At 43.3% G+C, this 18,472-nt stretch overlaps 1 protein-coding gene across 5 annotated transcripts in view; it reads right to left on the bottom strand.

Moving 5' to 3' along the window:
* Positions 1–18,472, bottom strand: part of LOC101533137 (UDP-glucuronosyltransferase 1-6) — a 181,184-nt gene that overhangs the window by 123,249 nt on the left and 39,463 nt on the right. The window contains exon 1 of one of the 5 annotated variants that reach the window (XM_058665140.1): positions 2,481–3,350. The exons of the other annotated variants lie outside the window; for them this stretch is intronic. Coding sequence (XP_058521123.1) covers positions 2,481–3,335 — 855 coding nt within the window. The 5' untranslated portion in view covers positions 3,336–3,350. Of the gene's footprint in view, positions 1–2,480; positions 3,351–18,472 lie in introns of those variants that run through there. 5 annotated transcript variants of the gene reach the window in all.

Here is an 18,472-nt window from a genome sequence, read left to right as displayed (position 1 = left end):
TAAACTACATGAAAACTACTCTTCTTTCTTCAGCTCATGAGTTACACAGAGAGATATAGGATGCTTATGAGGATAAGTTAATCCTTTCGTTAATGCCAGCATGTTTCAATCCCAATCTGGTCAAGCCTGGTCAAGACTTGGTCAAGCCTGGTCACCCACACATAGCACAAGGCAGTATGGTCAGCACAGCTGACTCACAAGACACATGCCCTGGGTACATGTCCTACCATTGAAACTGTGTCCACAAGTTGCAGGGGGTTTGTAGACACCTGAACAGTGCTCCCAGCACCTTCCCATTCTGAAAGGCCCACCATGGTCAGCCCTCTCTACACAAGCACTTGAATTTCAAAGTATATTTCACAATCTAGGCTACATTTAATTCAATACGGCTACACCTTTATGCTCAACCAGCATACAGTCTCTCTATTACAGACACTTATGAAATGAGGACAGTTCACATTAAATCATGACTGGAAGCCAACTGCAGGTTATTCAGTAACACTGTCAAAAACAACTTGTGTTTACCAAGACATCAGCAAACCATGTACATCAGACCCACTCTAGGCAAAGTTCAGTGCACAGAACATTTCCAGAAGATTACAGAAGGTTTCCCAAGAACTGTGCTGTCTTTGGAGGGAGGCCACAGAGGGTGAAGGCTAGGCACACAGCTCAGAGATCAGAAGGACTGGGCCTGCTGTGTATGAATGTTCACAGCCATAGTACTCTCTAGGAAACAGCCAAAACACTCACCAACAGTTAAAGGATAGACCTACTGTGGCTAACTCAGACAACGGAATGTCCCACCATAATATAAATAGATGGAGTGCTGACTCCTACTGCAGCGCTGACAAACCCCAAAGCCACACCTACTGTAAGACTCCATCTCTATGAAAGGCATTAATTCACATAGACAAGACCTGCTTAAGACTTCAGACTCCCATTAAGTTTCAGCTTCCCCAACTCCAATTAAGCTCCCTCCAGCACACCTGGGAGGCATCGGATGTTGACCCAAGTCCTGGGGTCTCTACTAACCACATGTAACCAGGGTGCAGTCCCTGGTGCCAAGCTTTACACTGGACCAGCCCCAATCGTTGTGACTCTTCAGGAAGTAAACAGGTTGATGCAAAATCTGTCGGTTTCTTACTATGTCACTCATCATATCAGTAAGCAATAAATAAAATATAAATCTTAAGTAGAAAAAAAAAGGAAAAATAGCTCCCAAGGCTGGTTTCTTTTCTTTAGGTAGAGGCAAAAATCCTGGAATTAAACAGTGGCAAATCTTGCTCATGTGTAGGAATATGTCGAAAAGTCATGAACTGTATACTCCAAAAAATAAAAGTGAGATATGAGGAGTATACATTAATTTTTTCAAAAAGAAAATTGTGTTGGTTTAATCCTCCTTGAAAATTCAGAAGTCAGAATAGAAAAGAAGAGTCTGTCTCTATGAGAAATTAAACCTGATAAAGACAGTATAATCAAACTATAAAGCTGGTACATGAATAGAAAAACAAACAACTGGACAAATTAACAATTCAGAAGACATGCAGATGAGGGAGAAAATAAAAATAAGCAAAGATGTATTTCAAGAAAATATGTAGAATGTATTAATTGCTGGATCTTGTTGGGATGATGGACTATTCATTGAGAAAAAATGAAAGTACATCCTTCTGCAGAATACCCTAAGGTTCTCATTTGTAAAACAAACATACTATCAAGAACGGAACAATTGAAAACACTGAAAAATTGTATGGCAAAAAATTTACATAACTCAGTTTTGGAAAGAGCTGTTAAATCAAAATCCATAAATCATTAATGAAAAAATGAACCAATTCGATCAATTCAAAAGAGAAAATCGTGAAAATCCCAAAAGATAGAAAACAGATCATTGCCAAGGAAATGTTCCTCCTACTGAGGAAATATTTAACATTTCTTTCTACCAATAGCCCTATAACAATGACTGAAAAATGGGACTGCTTTGTCAGAACACAGGAGATGCAAATGTCTACTTAACCCATGGAAACAGCAAAAGAAGACCGAAGCAGCCACACACAATGTTTTTACCCAGAGAATTAATCGAAAGGTAACACTTTCACAACCGCTGGAGCTAACGAGGACACCAATAAAACTAGTATTTTCCTGACTGCTGACGAAAGTGTGGGTCACTGAGTATTAGGAAAGCACATTGTCAAATGTATTAAAGTGGAATAAGAAAAAAACTTAATTTCTTATTTTTTCAGCATTTTTCTAAACACTGTTAAAAATGAAACCCAGAAATCACATATAATTTGCCATATTGCATATACACCCATTTTTAGAATAGCATCATAAAATTTGCTGACTAACTCTGGAAAGAATACACTAAACCAAAAGCAAATTGAAATACAACAAATGTGACAAATTAGTTGTGTTAGGAAAATTTCGATTTTCTAAAATATCGAAACAGATATTGTTCTAGAGACGACCCAGGAGACAACACTGACCTTCGACAAAGGTTTCCTCTGATGGCAGTTGATACCACCCACGTAGACCATGTTGGGCATCACAGGTTTGGGATAATCCAAAACAAAGTCAGTTCTTAACAGCCAGACTGAGGTGTGGCTGAAGAGGTCATAGAGCGTGACAGGCTCCTGGAGAACTTCAGTGGCAATTTCTAAGGCACTTTTGAAAAAGTAGGGGCCAAGTAACCTCTCCTGCAAGTGGATAAAATGGTTCCAAACTCTCTCTTCAAAGGTCATGGCATCTGAGAACACCCCAAAAGCCCTGGGAACATAAGACAGAGGATAGGGGCTCTGTGTAGCTTCCTCAAGATAGTGGCAAAGCACTCCCTTAGTAAAAACCACAGATGGCAGGGAAAAATATTTCGCAACAATTAGGCCGATCATATCGAAAGAGTCCGTTAACACTGCATCAAATGAACTCTGCTTTATGTACTCAACTAAATTTTTATCTTTAAATATGTTCCTGCCATGGGAAAATATAAGTTCAAAAACACTTTTGGAAGAACCCATTACAAAGCCAAATAATCCACTCTCCTTCACTTTCCACTGAGTGTTGGCAAAAACCTTGAACTCACGATTCAGATCTTCCAGGGTGTGAGAAGTTGCATAGGTCTTCACTGTACAATTCAGGGACTGTCCCAGTTGCCAACTCACTTCTGGCACAATTACAACCAACTCATGTCCTCTCTGGATGAGCTTCTCCACAACCAAGCGCATGCTAAGCCAGTGGCTTCCATCCACAGGAACCACCAGCAGCTTGTCTGCCTCGCCTATGCCAGGTACCAGCAGCAAGCACACACAGAGAGGAAGGATGCTGGCCACAACTGCAGGAGCCATCACCAAACCGCAGCTCTGAGCAATGCGCCTGCTTCAAGTCCAAGCTCAGTCCACAGTCAGCACAAGACACACACAAACCTGATGCAGGAAGTGACGAGTGTTCCTCCAGTTAAATAAATAAATAAATAAATAAAACAAGCCAATGTCATCCACTGCAATGATTTACCCATGAAAACAATAATTAATGAGGAGCTGTCACTGAGATAACTGGTTGCTCTCCAGGGAGGTGTAGCTTCTGATCTTTGCCTTGGGAAGGAATCCTATCCTGGACTGCAATGTGCATGTAAAAAGAGATATGAGATCATGGTCTTGATAAACGGAAACAGAAAATAAAGCACAAAATACCACTGAGTAAGGCTTGGATTCCTGCACCATAACCCTCAGTTAACTCCGGGTTTCATCACAGAATCATCTAACGTTCCTTCCTCAGCAGGAAACTGGTTCCTCCCCCAGATTCCAGGGGAGGGGTACCCAGGAGCGATGACTAAGGAAAGATATACATAGATTTTTGTCAATATGTATCTTTCTTAAGCTTTTGACGTCCTCAAATTCATACACATACAGAGAGAAATATACATTTCAGTATGTTATAATGAGCAAAACAAAAATTTCAACAGAAAACTTGAATAACAAATTTATCCCACAGAAGTACAACTGCTTGAGGAGAGAACAAGTATAATTACCTGCGTAGAATAGGAAGATACAAGAATGAAATGGACTGAAGAGAGCTTATAAGGAATGTGGGACATCACCATGGAGAAGTGACAGAACAATGGACCCAGTACACATACTTAAGGAAAGAAGAGCTGAAAAGTAAAAAGTGACCCAATAGTGGAACTGATGCCTGGACTTAAGTACAAACGCAATGTATGAGGCATAATAGGTTAAGCTATCCCTTGCAATCTGCCACCCCATGAGGGTGCTGCTTTAGGTCCTGGCTGTTCCACTACTGGTCCAGATACTGGCAAGTGTGCCTGGGAAAGCAGCAGATGGAGGTCCATGTTGATTGGGTCCCTAACTACTGACCGCAAGTCCAGAATGGAGTACCTGTCTCCTGGCTCTATCCTGGAAGAGTCGAGCTGTTATAACTATTTCAAGAAAAAGCCAACGGTTAACATGTGTCAACCCCTTCCTCACTCTTCAAATAAAAACATACATAAATAAATGCATAAATGGTTGAATAAACATATTAAAAGAAAAGATAATGAGCTCCCATGGGTGAGAGACCAAATCAAGGGGGAAGAACTGCAGATAAGCAGTGTCAGTCTCTACCAGACAGTAAAAATGGCTAGAAAGAGACTTTAACCAAACAAACCATCAGCTGGCACATGGGAAGAGTGCCAGTGAGCCAAACTGAGAATTCAGAAGCAGCTGCAGATGAGGAAGAAACTAAAACCATGACAAAGATATTCAAGAACTGGATGTAGTATAGATTAATTGCTAAATGGTGTTGGATAAAAGACTACCCATTGAGAATCAGTAAAATTAGATATTTCAGCTGGATATCCTAAAGTTCTCATAAAAAATAGACTCAGAATGGCTATGTCCATACTGCTCCACTTCCAATCTAGCCCTCTGCTGACAGCCTGGGAAATCAACGGAGGATTGCCCCCCTGGGACACTAACCCACATTTGAGACCCAGAGGAAGTTTCTGGCTCCTGGCTTCAGATCTGATCAGCTCTGAATATTGCAGCTATTTACTGAGTGAACCACAGATGGAAGAGTCTGTCTTGCCTTCTCTGTAAATTGGTCATTCCAACAAAAATAAATATTTTTAAAAAACACAGAAAAACAATATGTCAAATGATTTATATACCTCTGATTAAAAAGAGCTAAAAAATCAAAATCCAGAATCCATTTAAGCAAAATGAACCAATTTCACCAATCCAAAAGCAAAAATCCGGAGAATCAAGATGGCAGAATAGGGTAAGGACACGTTTAAATGGATGGAAAAACATTTAATCAGGATGAAGCAGAGAGGACATATTTCAGGAAATAGGAAAGGACAGAACAACAGCAGAGGGGTACCTGGAGACTGACAGACACAGGAAAGCAGAGGACACAACGGTGTGGTCTTGCAGAGACTGATACTCCAGCACGGCGATCTGAACTCCACCAGCAGCCAGAACTCCGCCAGCAACCAGGTAGGAAGGGACTTTCATTGGGAGTTTGGGAGGTGAACCCAGACAAAGAACTGTCTGTCCTGCTGGTCCACTTGATTTGACCAGGAACAGAAACAGAGTAGCAGATCTCAGAAGGGCAGTGCAAGAACAGAGTGGATATCATAGCCTAGTCAGCCCGCTAGAGCTGAATTGGGCACCATTTTGTGTAAGGGGGAAAGAGCAAGGTAAAGGACGGAGCATATCCTGAGCTGGGAGGAACTCATTTCTGACTCGGTGAACTGCAACGACGTGGCATTCTATGGATTCCACCCAGGGCAGGTCTGGATAGCCCTCAGATCTGATGGCCAGCAGATCAAGAACTGTAGTGGTGGTATGTCAGGCGCCATTTTGCGCACTGTGGCAATAACTTTGGGACTACAGGGGACAACAGTGAACTGCGCATGTGCTGAGCTCACGAGAACTCACTGAGTGCAGTGGATTGCACTGGTCCCGCAGGAAAATAATACCGACTGTGGCATCATACAGGTCAAAATAGGTCCGTGTGGCACCCAGACCTAATGTCCAACAGGTTTCAGCAAGATCAGCGCCACCAACAACCTAGCTATATAGGACACCTGGTGTCTCCTTAATCCTGGGACCTGCTTCAACCAGAAGTGGGAGAAAGGTTGCAGAGACAACGGTGCAGCCACACCACGGTATCACAGGAGGTGGTGAGTGGTGAGCTAAGAGCTGGGGCTAAGGAGACCATGGTGGAAATCTGACATAAGAACCCAGACCTGAAACTCGCTGAGGGGAGTGGCACAATTGACTACAAGCAAAGAGTTGAGTACCAACTGCAATAAGTAAAATCAAACTGTAGACCTGTGGGTTACACAGCTTAGAAACCTGCCCCAAGGAGAAGACTCTGCTAACCAGAAGCACAATGATCAAGAGCAAAAGAAGAGACAAAGGCACAATGAATATTATTGAAAACTCCCCTGCAAAGGAGCAAAACCCTATGCCAAACTCAGAGTTAACTGAGGAAAACATTGAAAAACTGGGGGACACAGAATCCATAAGACTCATTTTAAAGCTCCTGATCAACAATGAGAAACTCATGCAAGAGTTCAAAGAATTTAAGGAAGCAATAAAGCAAATCAAGGCTGGTATATCAGAAATTAAGAACACAGTAGCGCAAATTAAGAGTACAGTGGAGAGTCTCCAAAATAGAATGAAGCAAGCAGAAGAAAATCTCAGAATTGGAAGGTATTTCGTGTCATCAGGGGGAAGCAAACAAAAAGCTGGAAGCAGAGCTGGATCAGGCCAAAAAAAGTATTCAAGAATTGAAAGACACTATTTAGAGGCCAAATATAAGAGTTATGGGAGTCCCAGAAGGTGCAGTAGAGAAACTGAGTTTGCAAATGTATTTAATGAAATAATAAAGGAAAGTTTCCCTAATCTAGAGAAAGAATGGGGAAACAACATCCAGGAGGGGCACAGAACTCGCAACAGGCTTGATCAAAAGCGATCTTCACCATGACATATGATAATCAAGCTCTCTTCAATCAAACATAAGGAAAAGATCCTTAAAAGTGCACATGAAAAAAATCAATTGACATATAAAGGAATGCCAATTAAACTCACAGGAAACTCTACAGGCAAGAAGAGAATGGAGTGACATATTCCAGATTCTAAAAGAAAAATATTGTCGGCCTAGGATAACTTTTCTAGCAAAGCTTTCTTTTGTCTTTGAAAATGAAATAAAATTCTTCCACAGTCAAGAAAAGCTAAAGGAATTTGCCTCTTCCAAACCTACCCTACAAATGATACTTCAAGATGTTCTCTTGACAGAGAAGAGGAATAGCACCCAACAAAACCAAAGGCAAATGGGAAGAACATCCCAGTAAAATGACAACAGAAGACTAAACCAATGAACAACCCATTCCTAGAAGGACAGGACCAAAGTACCACCCATGTATATTAAACTCTGAATATAAATGGCTTAAGCTCAATGAAACATCATAGATTAGTAGAGTGGATTAAAAAACAAAACCCATCTGTTTATTATCTGGAGGAGACACACTTCAACAAAGATCAACGGAAACTGTATCACATGGTTTTTGTTGTTTTCTGTTAGCTTCATATGTTCAAAAACACTTTCTTCTGATTAAATCATTCAATGACTCATAGATCATAGCATAGCATCATTTTCTTCAAGAAGGTTCTTGATTTTCATTTCTTCAGCTACACATTAGTCATTTAGTAGCATGTTATTTAACTTCTTGGTGTTGTTAATTTCTTTTTTCTCCCAGATGTTGATTTTGTTTTGTGGCTCTTCATTTAAGGGGATGTACAGTAGTTGTGTAATGGAGACTGTCATATCTAGTAACATGTCATTTAACTTCAGGGCATTGTAAATTTCTATTTTTCTTTCTATTGTTGATTTTAAATCATGTCTTTTCATTTAAGTGGATGTACAGTGGGCCCCAGGAAGGGGTCTTGCTCGGATCCCGACTCCAGCCACCATGTGCATGTGGTGAGCTGTCCCCGGGCCTGCCTGGAATCGGGAGCTGCTTTCTTTCGGGGTGAGTACACCGAGAGGGGAAGTCTCCGTGACTGGGTAGGTCTGGGGCCCATCCACCGCCCTTATTGGGCGGTGAATGGGATTGGGGAGGGGCGTGACCTTGGGCCTGGGGATTTAAACTTCCAGCAGCTGGGAGGCTGTTGGTGGGCCCCAGGAAGGGGTGTCCTGCTCGGATCCCGACTCCAGCCACCATGTGCAAGTGGTGAGCTGTCCCCGGGCGGCCAGTGCGCCATTTGGTGCAAGGCTCAGCCTGCTGGCCACCCAGCTGGGCAGCTCTGGGGTATTGGTTGTCTGAATCGCTGCTTAGGTAGCTCCAGGTTGATCCTACTGTGCTTCTGGGATATGAGTCAATCCTAAACATTCCCAATGGCAGTAACTCTTCCTTTGAAGAACTTGGAATCCCATAACAATGCTGAGCAGTGAACACCAGTTCATGCAAAAGCTAAGGCTCAGGGCTTGTCCAGCAGGATATCCTATTACCTGACATGATGATGGATCAGGAGACTGGTTACATTAGGCAGGGCCATAACATTAAGTCGCACTCGAGAACCATATCCGGTAGTAGATTCTGTGTGGGATGTGTGGGCCACACCCTGTGGAATGTCTAGCCCCACTGGTAAGCCCAAGCGTTTGGGTGGTTTTGGATTAAGCTAGGTGTGACCACGGAGCCTGCCATCAATCACAGGTAAAGGAACCCGCAGCAGTCAGGACTTGTCAAGGCAGCAGCACCCGAAAGTGCATCCTGAATAGGGTGTGGGGTGGGCCGGACTGCAACATTCACAGGCTCACATAAGGCCAAATGGAAGGCCAGATTGCGCCGGACACTGGCCTAAAACCCATTGGCATGTATGAGAACTGAGTCTGGGAGTGGATCAAGTGGAGGAACTTGGGAAACTCTCCTGGGGAGTCACAGCTCCCGCTCGTGAACATGTGGTCCAGACCTGGGGATCGGACAAGCTAGGCAAAGTAGCTCCAACAGTTGGCTAATGTGTAAATTGTTAATTGAACAGGATGTACTGGGCAGGACTGAGCAAACCTTAGCCTACAAGCAAAACTAGAAGCCAGGATGGAGCACAGGTCATGCTGAGCTAGGCTCTTGCACCTACTGGTCTACGTGAGTCAAGTACGCTAAGCCACAGTGTCTAAGGCACAGGCCAGGACAAGTGAGGGACTGAGCCAAGCTGAGTCAGAGTAGCCACTGGCATGCGTGTGATCTATGGCTGGGAACAGGCCCGGTTGGGGAGCTAAGGGGACAACCCTAGCTGGGAAGAGGTTCCCACCAAGGGGCGTGTGTGCTGGAATGGGGGCTGCTTTCTAACTAGGAAACAGTTGTAGCCTCCCGTGGCACTATTGTGGACTGGGATTGGATGCACCGAGCCGGACCAGACTCCAACACCCTCTGGTGTCCTGGAGGACCAGGGTAGGTGGGGGATGGACTAGGCAAGGTCTCAACCCCTACAGAGCCATGTGTGAGCTGTATATGGGTATGGACGAGCCGTGGCTGGGCTGAAACATCCAACAGCAAGGACCAGTTTGGGTTGAAGACCAGTCAGGAAAAGCCACTGTTCCTGCTAGGACAGGAGGTGAACTGAGTAGAGCTGCCTCATGGACCCCCTGGTATGTGCAAAATCTGGCATTGGGAGGGATTCTGATGGAGGAGCCTGGGCAACTCCTCTGGCAGGACACAGTCCCTGCAGATAAGCGCAAGAAACATGATAGGAAACAGCCCAGAATAGGCCATGGAAAGTTTCCCACTGGCATACATTTGGCATGGGTCGGGGAAGACCAGGCTGAATCAGTTCATGTCACCCACTGGCAAACCCAAACACCAGAACAGAGTGTGGGTCGGGCCAGCTTTGGTCGCAACAAAAACCAGTGTACAATATGGAATGACAGGATGAGATTGCCTGTACTGGAGGTGACCTCAGCACCCAACCAGCACGCGTGAGAACCAGGAAGGGAGGGGGCAGAGCTGGCAGGGGAATTAAGGGACTGGTCCCCTCGCCGGACAGCTACTCCCCCTGGAGAACGTGGGCTGGGTTGGGTACAGACCAGACTAAGCAGGGCTGCAACACCTGTGAGCCTCATGTGGACTAGATCAGGAAAAGCCAGCCTGGGCTGATTATTCCTGCCGGTACAAGCATAAATCAGAGTGGGTGAGTGTTGTTTGGGCTTAGCCACAGCATCAGATGGCAGACGCTGGCACTTGGGGCTAATTCTGTTAAGTCAAATCACAGAACCACAGAAGAGTGCATAAACCGGGACTGAGAGAGACCTGGGAGGGAAATAGCGGGTTCCCCCCCTTGGGTCACTAGTCCCGCGGGAGGGCATGAAAACTAGGATGGGGGCTGGGGTGGCTAGACAGAGAGGCACTCAACAACATCCATGAGGGCTGGATAGTTGAGCTGGTTAGATGGAACTAAGCTTTAATACCCATTGACATGTACGAGAGCCAAATGGGAAGCGGGACAGACTGGACTAGTCTGCCACACATACTGGCAAATCAGGGTAGGGGGCGGGCCTGGAGGGGGTTATTGTGGGTCGCCCCGACTAGGCTGCAGCTCCCACTGGTTGATATGAGGGCCGAGTATGTGCTGGGCAGAACCAGACTGGACTGCAACACCCATTGGTTCCAGTGCAACTCGGGACTGAAAACAGAACCAACGCAGCAATTGAAACCACCAGCTGATCGTGGGGATGGACTGTGCCGGGCCCTGTGCTTGCTAGAACATACAAGAATCTGGTCTGGGAATACCTAAAAGTTTCTGTGGGGATCTCCCCAATCGAAATGCTGGACTCAGAACCCTAGCCAAGAAAAGACAGAAGACAGAACAAGTCAATCAACCATCTCAGCTATATGTTGGCAGCGAAATACTGGGCAAATGAAGACTCTAACAATCAGTGGATTCTTCAACGACCTCATTGAGCTGGGAGTGGCAAAAATGGCAGCGATTCATAACTGGTGAACTATTGAAACCACTTGAGCAAGGATCTCGGAGCATGCCCCACATCTGGGACTTGGGGAGGATGGGAAACTGGGTGGGGCTTCTCCCTCAATATTCCCCTTAACCTCAGATACAAGAAGGAAACAATATGGACATAATAGTCTTACCCACTTCCCTATAGCCCCTGAACCTTTATACCGTAATTAACTATGTAATGATTGTCAACAATATAAATAAAAAATTTAATTTAAAAAAAGGGATGTACAGTAGCTGTGAAATGGAGACTAACATATCCAGATGTGAGGACGTAGTGTGGTATGCATTTCTGCTTCCAGACAAAGATGGACTTACAATGAAACTGTTCACTATATCTTGACAATAGGATCCCGGACTCTCTGCCATTGTCCATGCCCGCAATGATGGACATATGACTGAGTATGAAGAACTATATGTTAGTAATGATATAGAGGAACCAGGTGGGGGGAGGGAATTGGGAAGGGGAAAACAGAATATGGAACTGTAACATAAAATGATAGCAATAATAATAAAATGTATATTAAAAAAGCAAAAATCCTGCAGAATAGAAAACTGAAACTATTCTTAACACTCAGGTAATATCGAGCACTTGCTTACACATATGACCCTGTAAAAATAATTAAAGAATCAGACTCTGTTATACCTGGGACAAGAGATGCAAATAACCAATACACCCATGAAAACAGTGAAAGAAAACCGAAGCAGCCACACGCAATGCTTTTACCCAGAAAATGTTAAAAAAAGGTAAACAGTTTCACAAGCACTGGAACTGCCAAGGACACCGACAATCTAGTGTTCTCCCGACTGCTGACCAAAGTGCGAAGTTGTTCCATGTTGGGAAAGCAGCTTATCATGTTGGTTCAAGTGCCATCAGAGCGTGACATTAGGCAAAGCCACTCTGTGACTTCAGAGCAAGAACTAGAAACAATGTCTACACAACACTGTAGAATGCTTAGCTCTGTCCCGTTCACAAAACAAAAATGTGAAAAAACCAACTGTTTATCAGTCAGTTGGTAGAAGAGAAAAGAAGGTTCACCCAAGGTAAAGACTTGTAAGTAATCGTTCACAAAATTTTAAATCGTTGGCCTTGGGATGATGACTTGAGTTACTGACAAGGGAGACAAAATGCTAAACGTTAATACAGTAGGTGTGAGAGTCTCCACTGAATATTTGTATGCATATGTGATCATTGTAAAACCTTGGAAGGATACACACAGAGTCTGCATGCTACATGCAGGACTGCTAAACACATTTTTATGAAGCTCAGCACAAGAACAACCAAAAGGGAATCATCCTATATTTCTGTACTTTGTAGTGTTTTTCAAAAACAGAATTTAAAATGAAACTAGAAATCACACACAATTTGCCATTGCATATACAGATGGCCATAAAAACTAAAGCAGCCTCATATAATTTGATGATTCACTCTTAAAGAAAGGGCCAAAGTTATTAAATCAGAAATGAATTCTAACTGAGCAATGTAAATAAAAAACCAATTGTGTCAGAATCTTTCTTTTTTTTTTTTTTTTGTATCAAAACCCAGATTATTCTAAAGGGCAGTTGATACCACCAGTGTAGAACATATTGGGTATCACAGGTTTGGGTACTCAAAAACAGAATCAGTTCTTAACAACCAAATTGAAATGTGACTGGAGAGGTCAGAGGGTGTGGCAGGCATTTGGAGAATTTCAGAGGCGATTTGTAAGACACTTTTGAAACCATTGGGGCTAGATAAACCCTCTTGAAAGTAACAAGTATGATTCCAAACACTGAGAACCCCAACAAAGTTCTGGGAATGTAAGAAAGTTGGAAGGGGCTCTGCGCATTCTAACCTGGTTGGTTAGTAGACAGTAGAGGCAAAACATAAAACCTGATGGAAGATCCAGTTTAAAAAAAAAAAAAGTATCAGCCACTGCCAATGATTTACCCATGAAAACACTAATTGACGAACAGCTGTCACTGAGATAACTGTTTGTTTTCCAGGTAGGAGCAGTTTCTGACCTTTGCCTTGGGGAGGTATCCTGTCCTGGACTGCAATGTGAGTAGAAAAAGAGCTATGAGACCATGGCTTTGGACTTTGAAGACTAAACAAAGTTATACCAAGAATATACCTAATAAAGCTTGCATTTCTGCAAATTATCCCACAGTCAACTTTGGATTTTATCCTCACACCGTCCTCAGCTCCCTCCTCAGCAGGAAACTGCTTCCTGCGCCAGGTTCCAGAGGAGGGCACTGGCCAGGAACGCCACCCAGCATGTCCACTGGGCTGCTTGCCCTCTGCCATTCTCTGCAAGTTTCCTGTGCGTCTCTGCATCCCTGAGACCTCCCTAAGGCTGGAAGGACAGTGATCCCCGCCAACAAGGACCCCCGGGGGAGGCCACTTTAATCACAAAGATCACTAATACAAGAAAATTAACAAGGGAGTGTTGGACTTGAACAATATTTTAGATATCATGAGCCTAACAGATACAAACATATTCTTCTTTCCAACATCAATGAAATACGTATTTTCAAGATGCTCTGTGGATCACGTGGACAAATAGGCCTCAGCAAACTTAGGAGCATTTAAATAAAATCAAATGTATTTGCCAGCCACAGGATATCAAAGTAGAAACCAGTGACAAGATCAGCCACAGGAGAAATTTCCAGAAATTCACAAGGGCATGAAAGTTAAACTATGCACTCCTTAACAAATAATGGGTCAATTGATAACTAAATGTTAATTTTTAAAATGTCTTGACACAAACAAGAGCAAAAATAACACAACAAATCAAACTTACCTAATAGAGAAAAATAGTTCTAAGGGAAAATTTGATAGCTTTTGCTGCCTGTTAAAAACATTAGATTTTCAACTGCAAAATTTGACATTACACATCAAAAATACTAAAAAAAAAAATGAAATCTAAAAACAACAGGAGAGAATTTTAAGAGATAAAGAAATAAAAGGGACTTAAAAATATTAATAAAACTAACTAGAAACTGTTATTTTAAAATAAAAATAATAAAGCCTTAACTAAACAAAAATAAATACAGAAAATTCAAATGAAATCGGAAAAAAAAGAAGGACATGTTTTGACAAGTGCCACCTAAGTAACAGGATACAAGAAGTTACTGTGAACAAAAATAATACAAAAATAAACTTGAAAATCTCAAAAATATTATACATTTCCATACCTGTGTAACCTGCTAGGGCTAGATTGCTAGATTACAAAAAAAGTAGAAAATGTTGATAGACCATGATCAAATAAGGAGAGTCATCAAAGACAAAACCAAGATTTGACAGTTTCTCAGCTGAATGTCACACAGCACTTAAAGATCTTATACTCACCCTGCTCACACTCTCCCAAAGCATCAGCGGGAATTCATCCAAACTCTTTTCACAAAGTCCTCATTACTCAGATAGCAAAGCCAGACCAAAAAAAAAAAAAAAAAGTACCATAAGAAAACTACACAAGCTGAAACCATTAACAAAAAATAGGTTCAAATATCCTCAACAAAATACTAGGACACTGAATTCAACACGCTGAAGAATTATTTCACCTGATCATCCTTGAGAGGCAAGGAGGGTCCAACATACACAGATCAATACATCAATCACATTAACAGAATGAATAACGGAATGTATGACTTCATTATATACATGCAAAGAACTTTACTGAATTCAATAAACTTGCAAGAAAAATGTTCCCACCAAAGCAGCTACAGAAGCAATGTATCCAAATACAATAATTGTCACAGATGGCATGCCACCCTAACTCTGTACTCAGTCCTCAAACATTGAAAGCATTTCCCCCCAGATCTTGAACAAGGCAAGGTTGCCCATTCTCACCTCTTCTATTCATCCTAGCATCAGCCATCTTTCCCAGAGCAATTACATAAGACCAGAATAACAGTTATCCAAAGAAGAAAAGGAGAAATTTGTTTGCTGATGACATGATACACACATAATTCAATAACATTCTTACTTACTGAAAACTATCCAAAAAAACAAATTAATACTAAAAATCAAATACTTAGGAATACATCTTGGCCAAAAAAAAAAGTGAAAAATCTAAACACCAAAAGCTGTAATATGTTGATGAAAGGAATGTTAGAATAAATGAAAAGATCCTACATTCATGGGTTGGAAGAATTGATTTCTTTAAAATATTCATACTACTCCAAAGTATGCACAGATTTAACAGAATCCCTAAAATTTCAATGACCTTGTTGACAAATAAGTAAACGAATTCCAGAAAAGACGCTGAATAACCACAACAATCATGGCAAAATTAACAAAGCTGGGGCTATAATGCTACCTGATTTCAAACTATACTAATTGCTATAGTAATTAAAACAGCATGGCACTGGGGAGGGAGAATGGGAAGGAGGGAGGTGAGAGAAAATCATCAGTCGACCAAATGAAAAAAAAGAACAGAGTGCAGAGAGCTGGAGCCACATGTATTAGCTAACCCTCCATTCTGTGACACTGGCATTTCATATGAGCACCAGTTCTTGCCTCAGCTGCTCCATTTCCAAGCGAGCTCCTTGCTTGAGGCCTAAGAAAGCCGCAGAAAATGGCTGAAGTCCTTGGGCCCCTGTACCCACGAAGAAGACCCAGAAGAAGCTTCCAGTTCCTGGCTTTGGATCAGCTCAACTCTGGCTGTTGCAGCTGTTGGGGGTTGGATCAGCTCAGCTCCAGCCACTGCAGCCATTTAGGGAGTGAACCAGCAGATGGAAGATCTCCCAGTCTCTCCCCATCTCTCTGTAACTCTGCCTTTCAATGAAAATTAAAAATTAAAATAAAAGAGCCCAGAAATAAACCCATGTATCATGCATGTGTGGTCAAAAGATCCGACAAAGGTCTAAGATATTTCATTTGAAAAGGACCGTCTGTGCAATTACTGGAGTTGTGCAAACTGAAAGTAAACACAGAAGCACAAGATTGGAAGCTTCTCTCATCCCAGATTAGAGAATCAACTTAAAACGGATTAGAGGCTTGAACTTCAGGAGAGCAACTACAAACTCCCAGGTTGGAAAAAAAAAAAAAATTGAAGAAACTCCGTCTTCCAATTTGGATAGCCTTTTTCTTGCTTGACCTGGACAGGGCCTCTGGAGCAATGCTGAACAGAAGTGGAAGGAGCAGCCCTTCTCCATGCTGGTCTGACCTCAGCCGAGAGATATCCAGACTTCCACCAGGAAACGTGTTGCTGGCTGTGAGTTTTACAAAGATGCCCTTTCTTGGGCCCGGCGGCGTGGCCTAGCGGCTAAAGTCCTCGCCTTGAACACCCCGGGATCCCATGTGGGTGCCGGTTCTAATCCCGGCTGCTCCACTTCTCATCCAGCTCCCTGCTTGTGGCCTGGGAAAGCAGTCAAGGATGGCCCAATGCATTGGACCCTGCACCCACGTGGGAGACCTGGAAGAGGTTCCTGGTTCCCGGCTTTGGATCGGCGCGCACCGGCTGTTGCGGCTCACTTGGGGAGTGAATCATCGGACGGAAGATCTTCCTCTCTGTCTCTCCTCCTCTCTGTATATCTGACTTTGTAATAAAATAAATAAATCTTTAAAAAAAAAAGAAAACCAAAGATGCCCTTTCCTATCCTGAAAATTTCTTTTATCTTTTTTGCTTTTTAATCGCTGAAAGGTTTTGGATTTTATCAATTGAAACAATTACATCTTTTTAGTTTTGGTGTGTTACGCTTTGTACTTCATTTAATTGACTATAATTTTTAATTAAAAATTTAGGGACGAGGACCATGACTCAATCTAGTCCTCCTCCTTCAAGGGCCAGCATCCCACGTGGCTATAGGCTCATGTCCTGGCTGCTCTGCTGTCCGTCCAGCTCCCTGCTTATGGCCTGAGAAACCAGGGGAAGATGGCCCAAGTCCTTGGACCCCCGCACACATGGAAGACCTGGAATAGGCACCTGGCTTCAGGTCAGCTCATCTCTGGACGTTGTGGCCACTTGAGGGGTGAACCAGGGAATCTTTCTGACTCTCCTTCTCTCTGTAAATCTGCCTTTTGAATAAAAATAAGCAAATCTTTAAATTAAATTAAAAATGTAATACTGGTTAAATACACATAATGTGTATTTAAATCACTGTGCACCTAATCATTTCTAAGTGTATAATGTAATGTTAACAATTTTCACATTATTTTTTAAAAGATTTATTTACTTGTATTGGAAAGTCAGATTTTCAGAGAGAAGGAGACAAAAGAGAAAGATCTTGCATCCACTGGTCCACTCCACAAATGGCCACAACAGCTGGAGTTGAACAGATCCAAAGCTAGGAGCCTCCTCTGGGTCTCCCACGCAGGTGCAGGATTCTCAAGGCTTTTGGCCATCCTCCACTGCACTTCCAGGCCACAAACTGGGAGCTGGATGGGAAGTGGAGCAGCTGGGATTCAAACCAGCACCCATATGGGATCTCAACACATTCAAGGCGAGGACACTAGCCACTAAACTACTGCATCAAGCCCACGATTTCTTTTTTTTTTTTAATTATTTTTTAATAATTAAAAATCAAGGGCTACAAGGTGTAAGTGGGTAATACCATTGTTTCCACACTAATGTTATCATTTTTCCCTGTATCTGGGGTCAGGGGAGAAACAAAGGGAAAATCCCCACCCTAGATCCCCAACGGCAAGCATGGGAAACCAGGCGCGCTCCGAGGGTCCTGCTCAAACAGTTCTGACAGTTCATCAGTTCTGGATTGCTGCCAAGCTCGCAGTTCCAATCGCAATGAGACCTATTCAGAGTCCACTGGCTGACAGTCTTTCATTGTTGGGGTTCTAAGATCAGCAGTTCAGTTGCAGGGATCTCCAAAGAAACTTCACCTGGGATGATCCCAGACCTGATTCTTGCACGAGTTTGCTAGTACAGAGTCCAACACCGTCTGCCACGCCAATCAGCTTATGCACATGCTGGTCGTTGCGATTGCTGGGTCCGTTCTGTTTCCAGCCCTGTCTTCCTCGTGGACCAACGGGTGTTGTAGTACAGCTCGACCCTACCCACTTCATACTCGGTCCTCACCCAAACCAGGGGGAGCTGGAGCCTAGTTGGGGCGACTCCCCATAACCCCCACCAGTTCTGCCCCCTACCCTGGTTCCCATGCTTGCCAGTATGTACCGCAGGCTTGTCCAGTCTGTCCCACAGCCCATTTAGCTCTCGTACATGTCAATGGGCATTGAAACCTAGTTCAACCCAGCCAACCTACTATCCAGCCCATACACCTACTGGCAAGTGCCTTTCTGTCTAGCTACCCCTGCCCCTGTCCTGGTTTCCATGCTGTCCAGTGAGAGTGGTAACCCCGAGGGAGGTGCCCACTATTTCCCTTCTAGGCCACACCCACTCCCAGATTATGCACTCTCCAGGTGGTTCTGGCATTTGACTTGACAGAATTAGCTCTCAGTGCCAGCCTCTGCCAGCTAATGCTGCAAAGCCCACAATTTCCACATGCTAGTGTAATGAAGACTTACACATCCATCC

Source organism: Ochotona princeps, chromosome 5 (assembly GCF_030435755.1).
Source record: "Ochotona princeps isolate mOchPri1 chromosome 5, mOchPri1.hap1, whole genome shotgun sequence".
Classification (NCBI taxonomy): domain Eukaryota; kingdom Metazoa; phylum Chordata; class Mammalia; order Lagomorpha; family Ochotonidae; genus Ochotona; species Ochotona princeps.
This window is presented reverse-complemented; position numbering and strand designations above follow the sequence as displayed.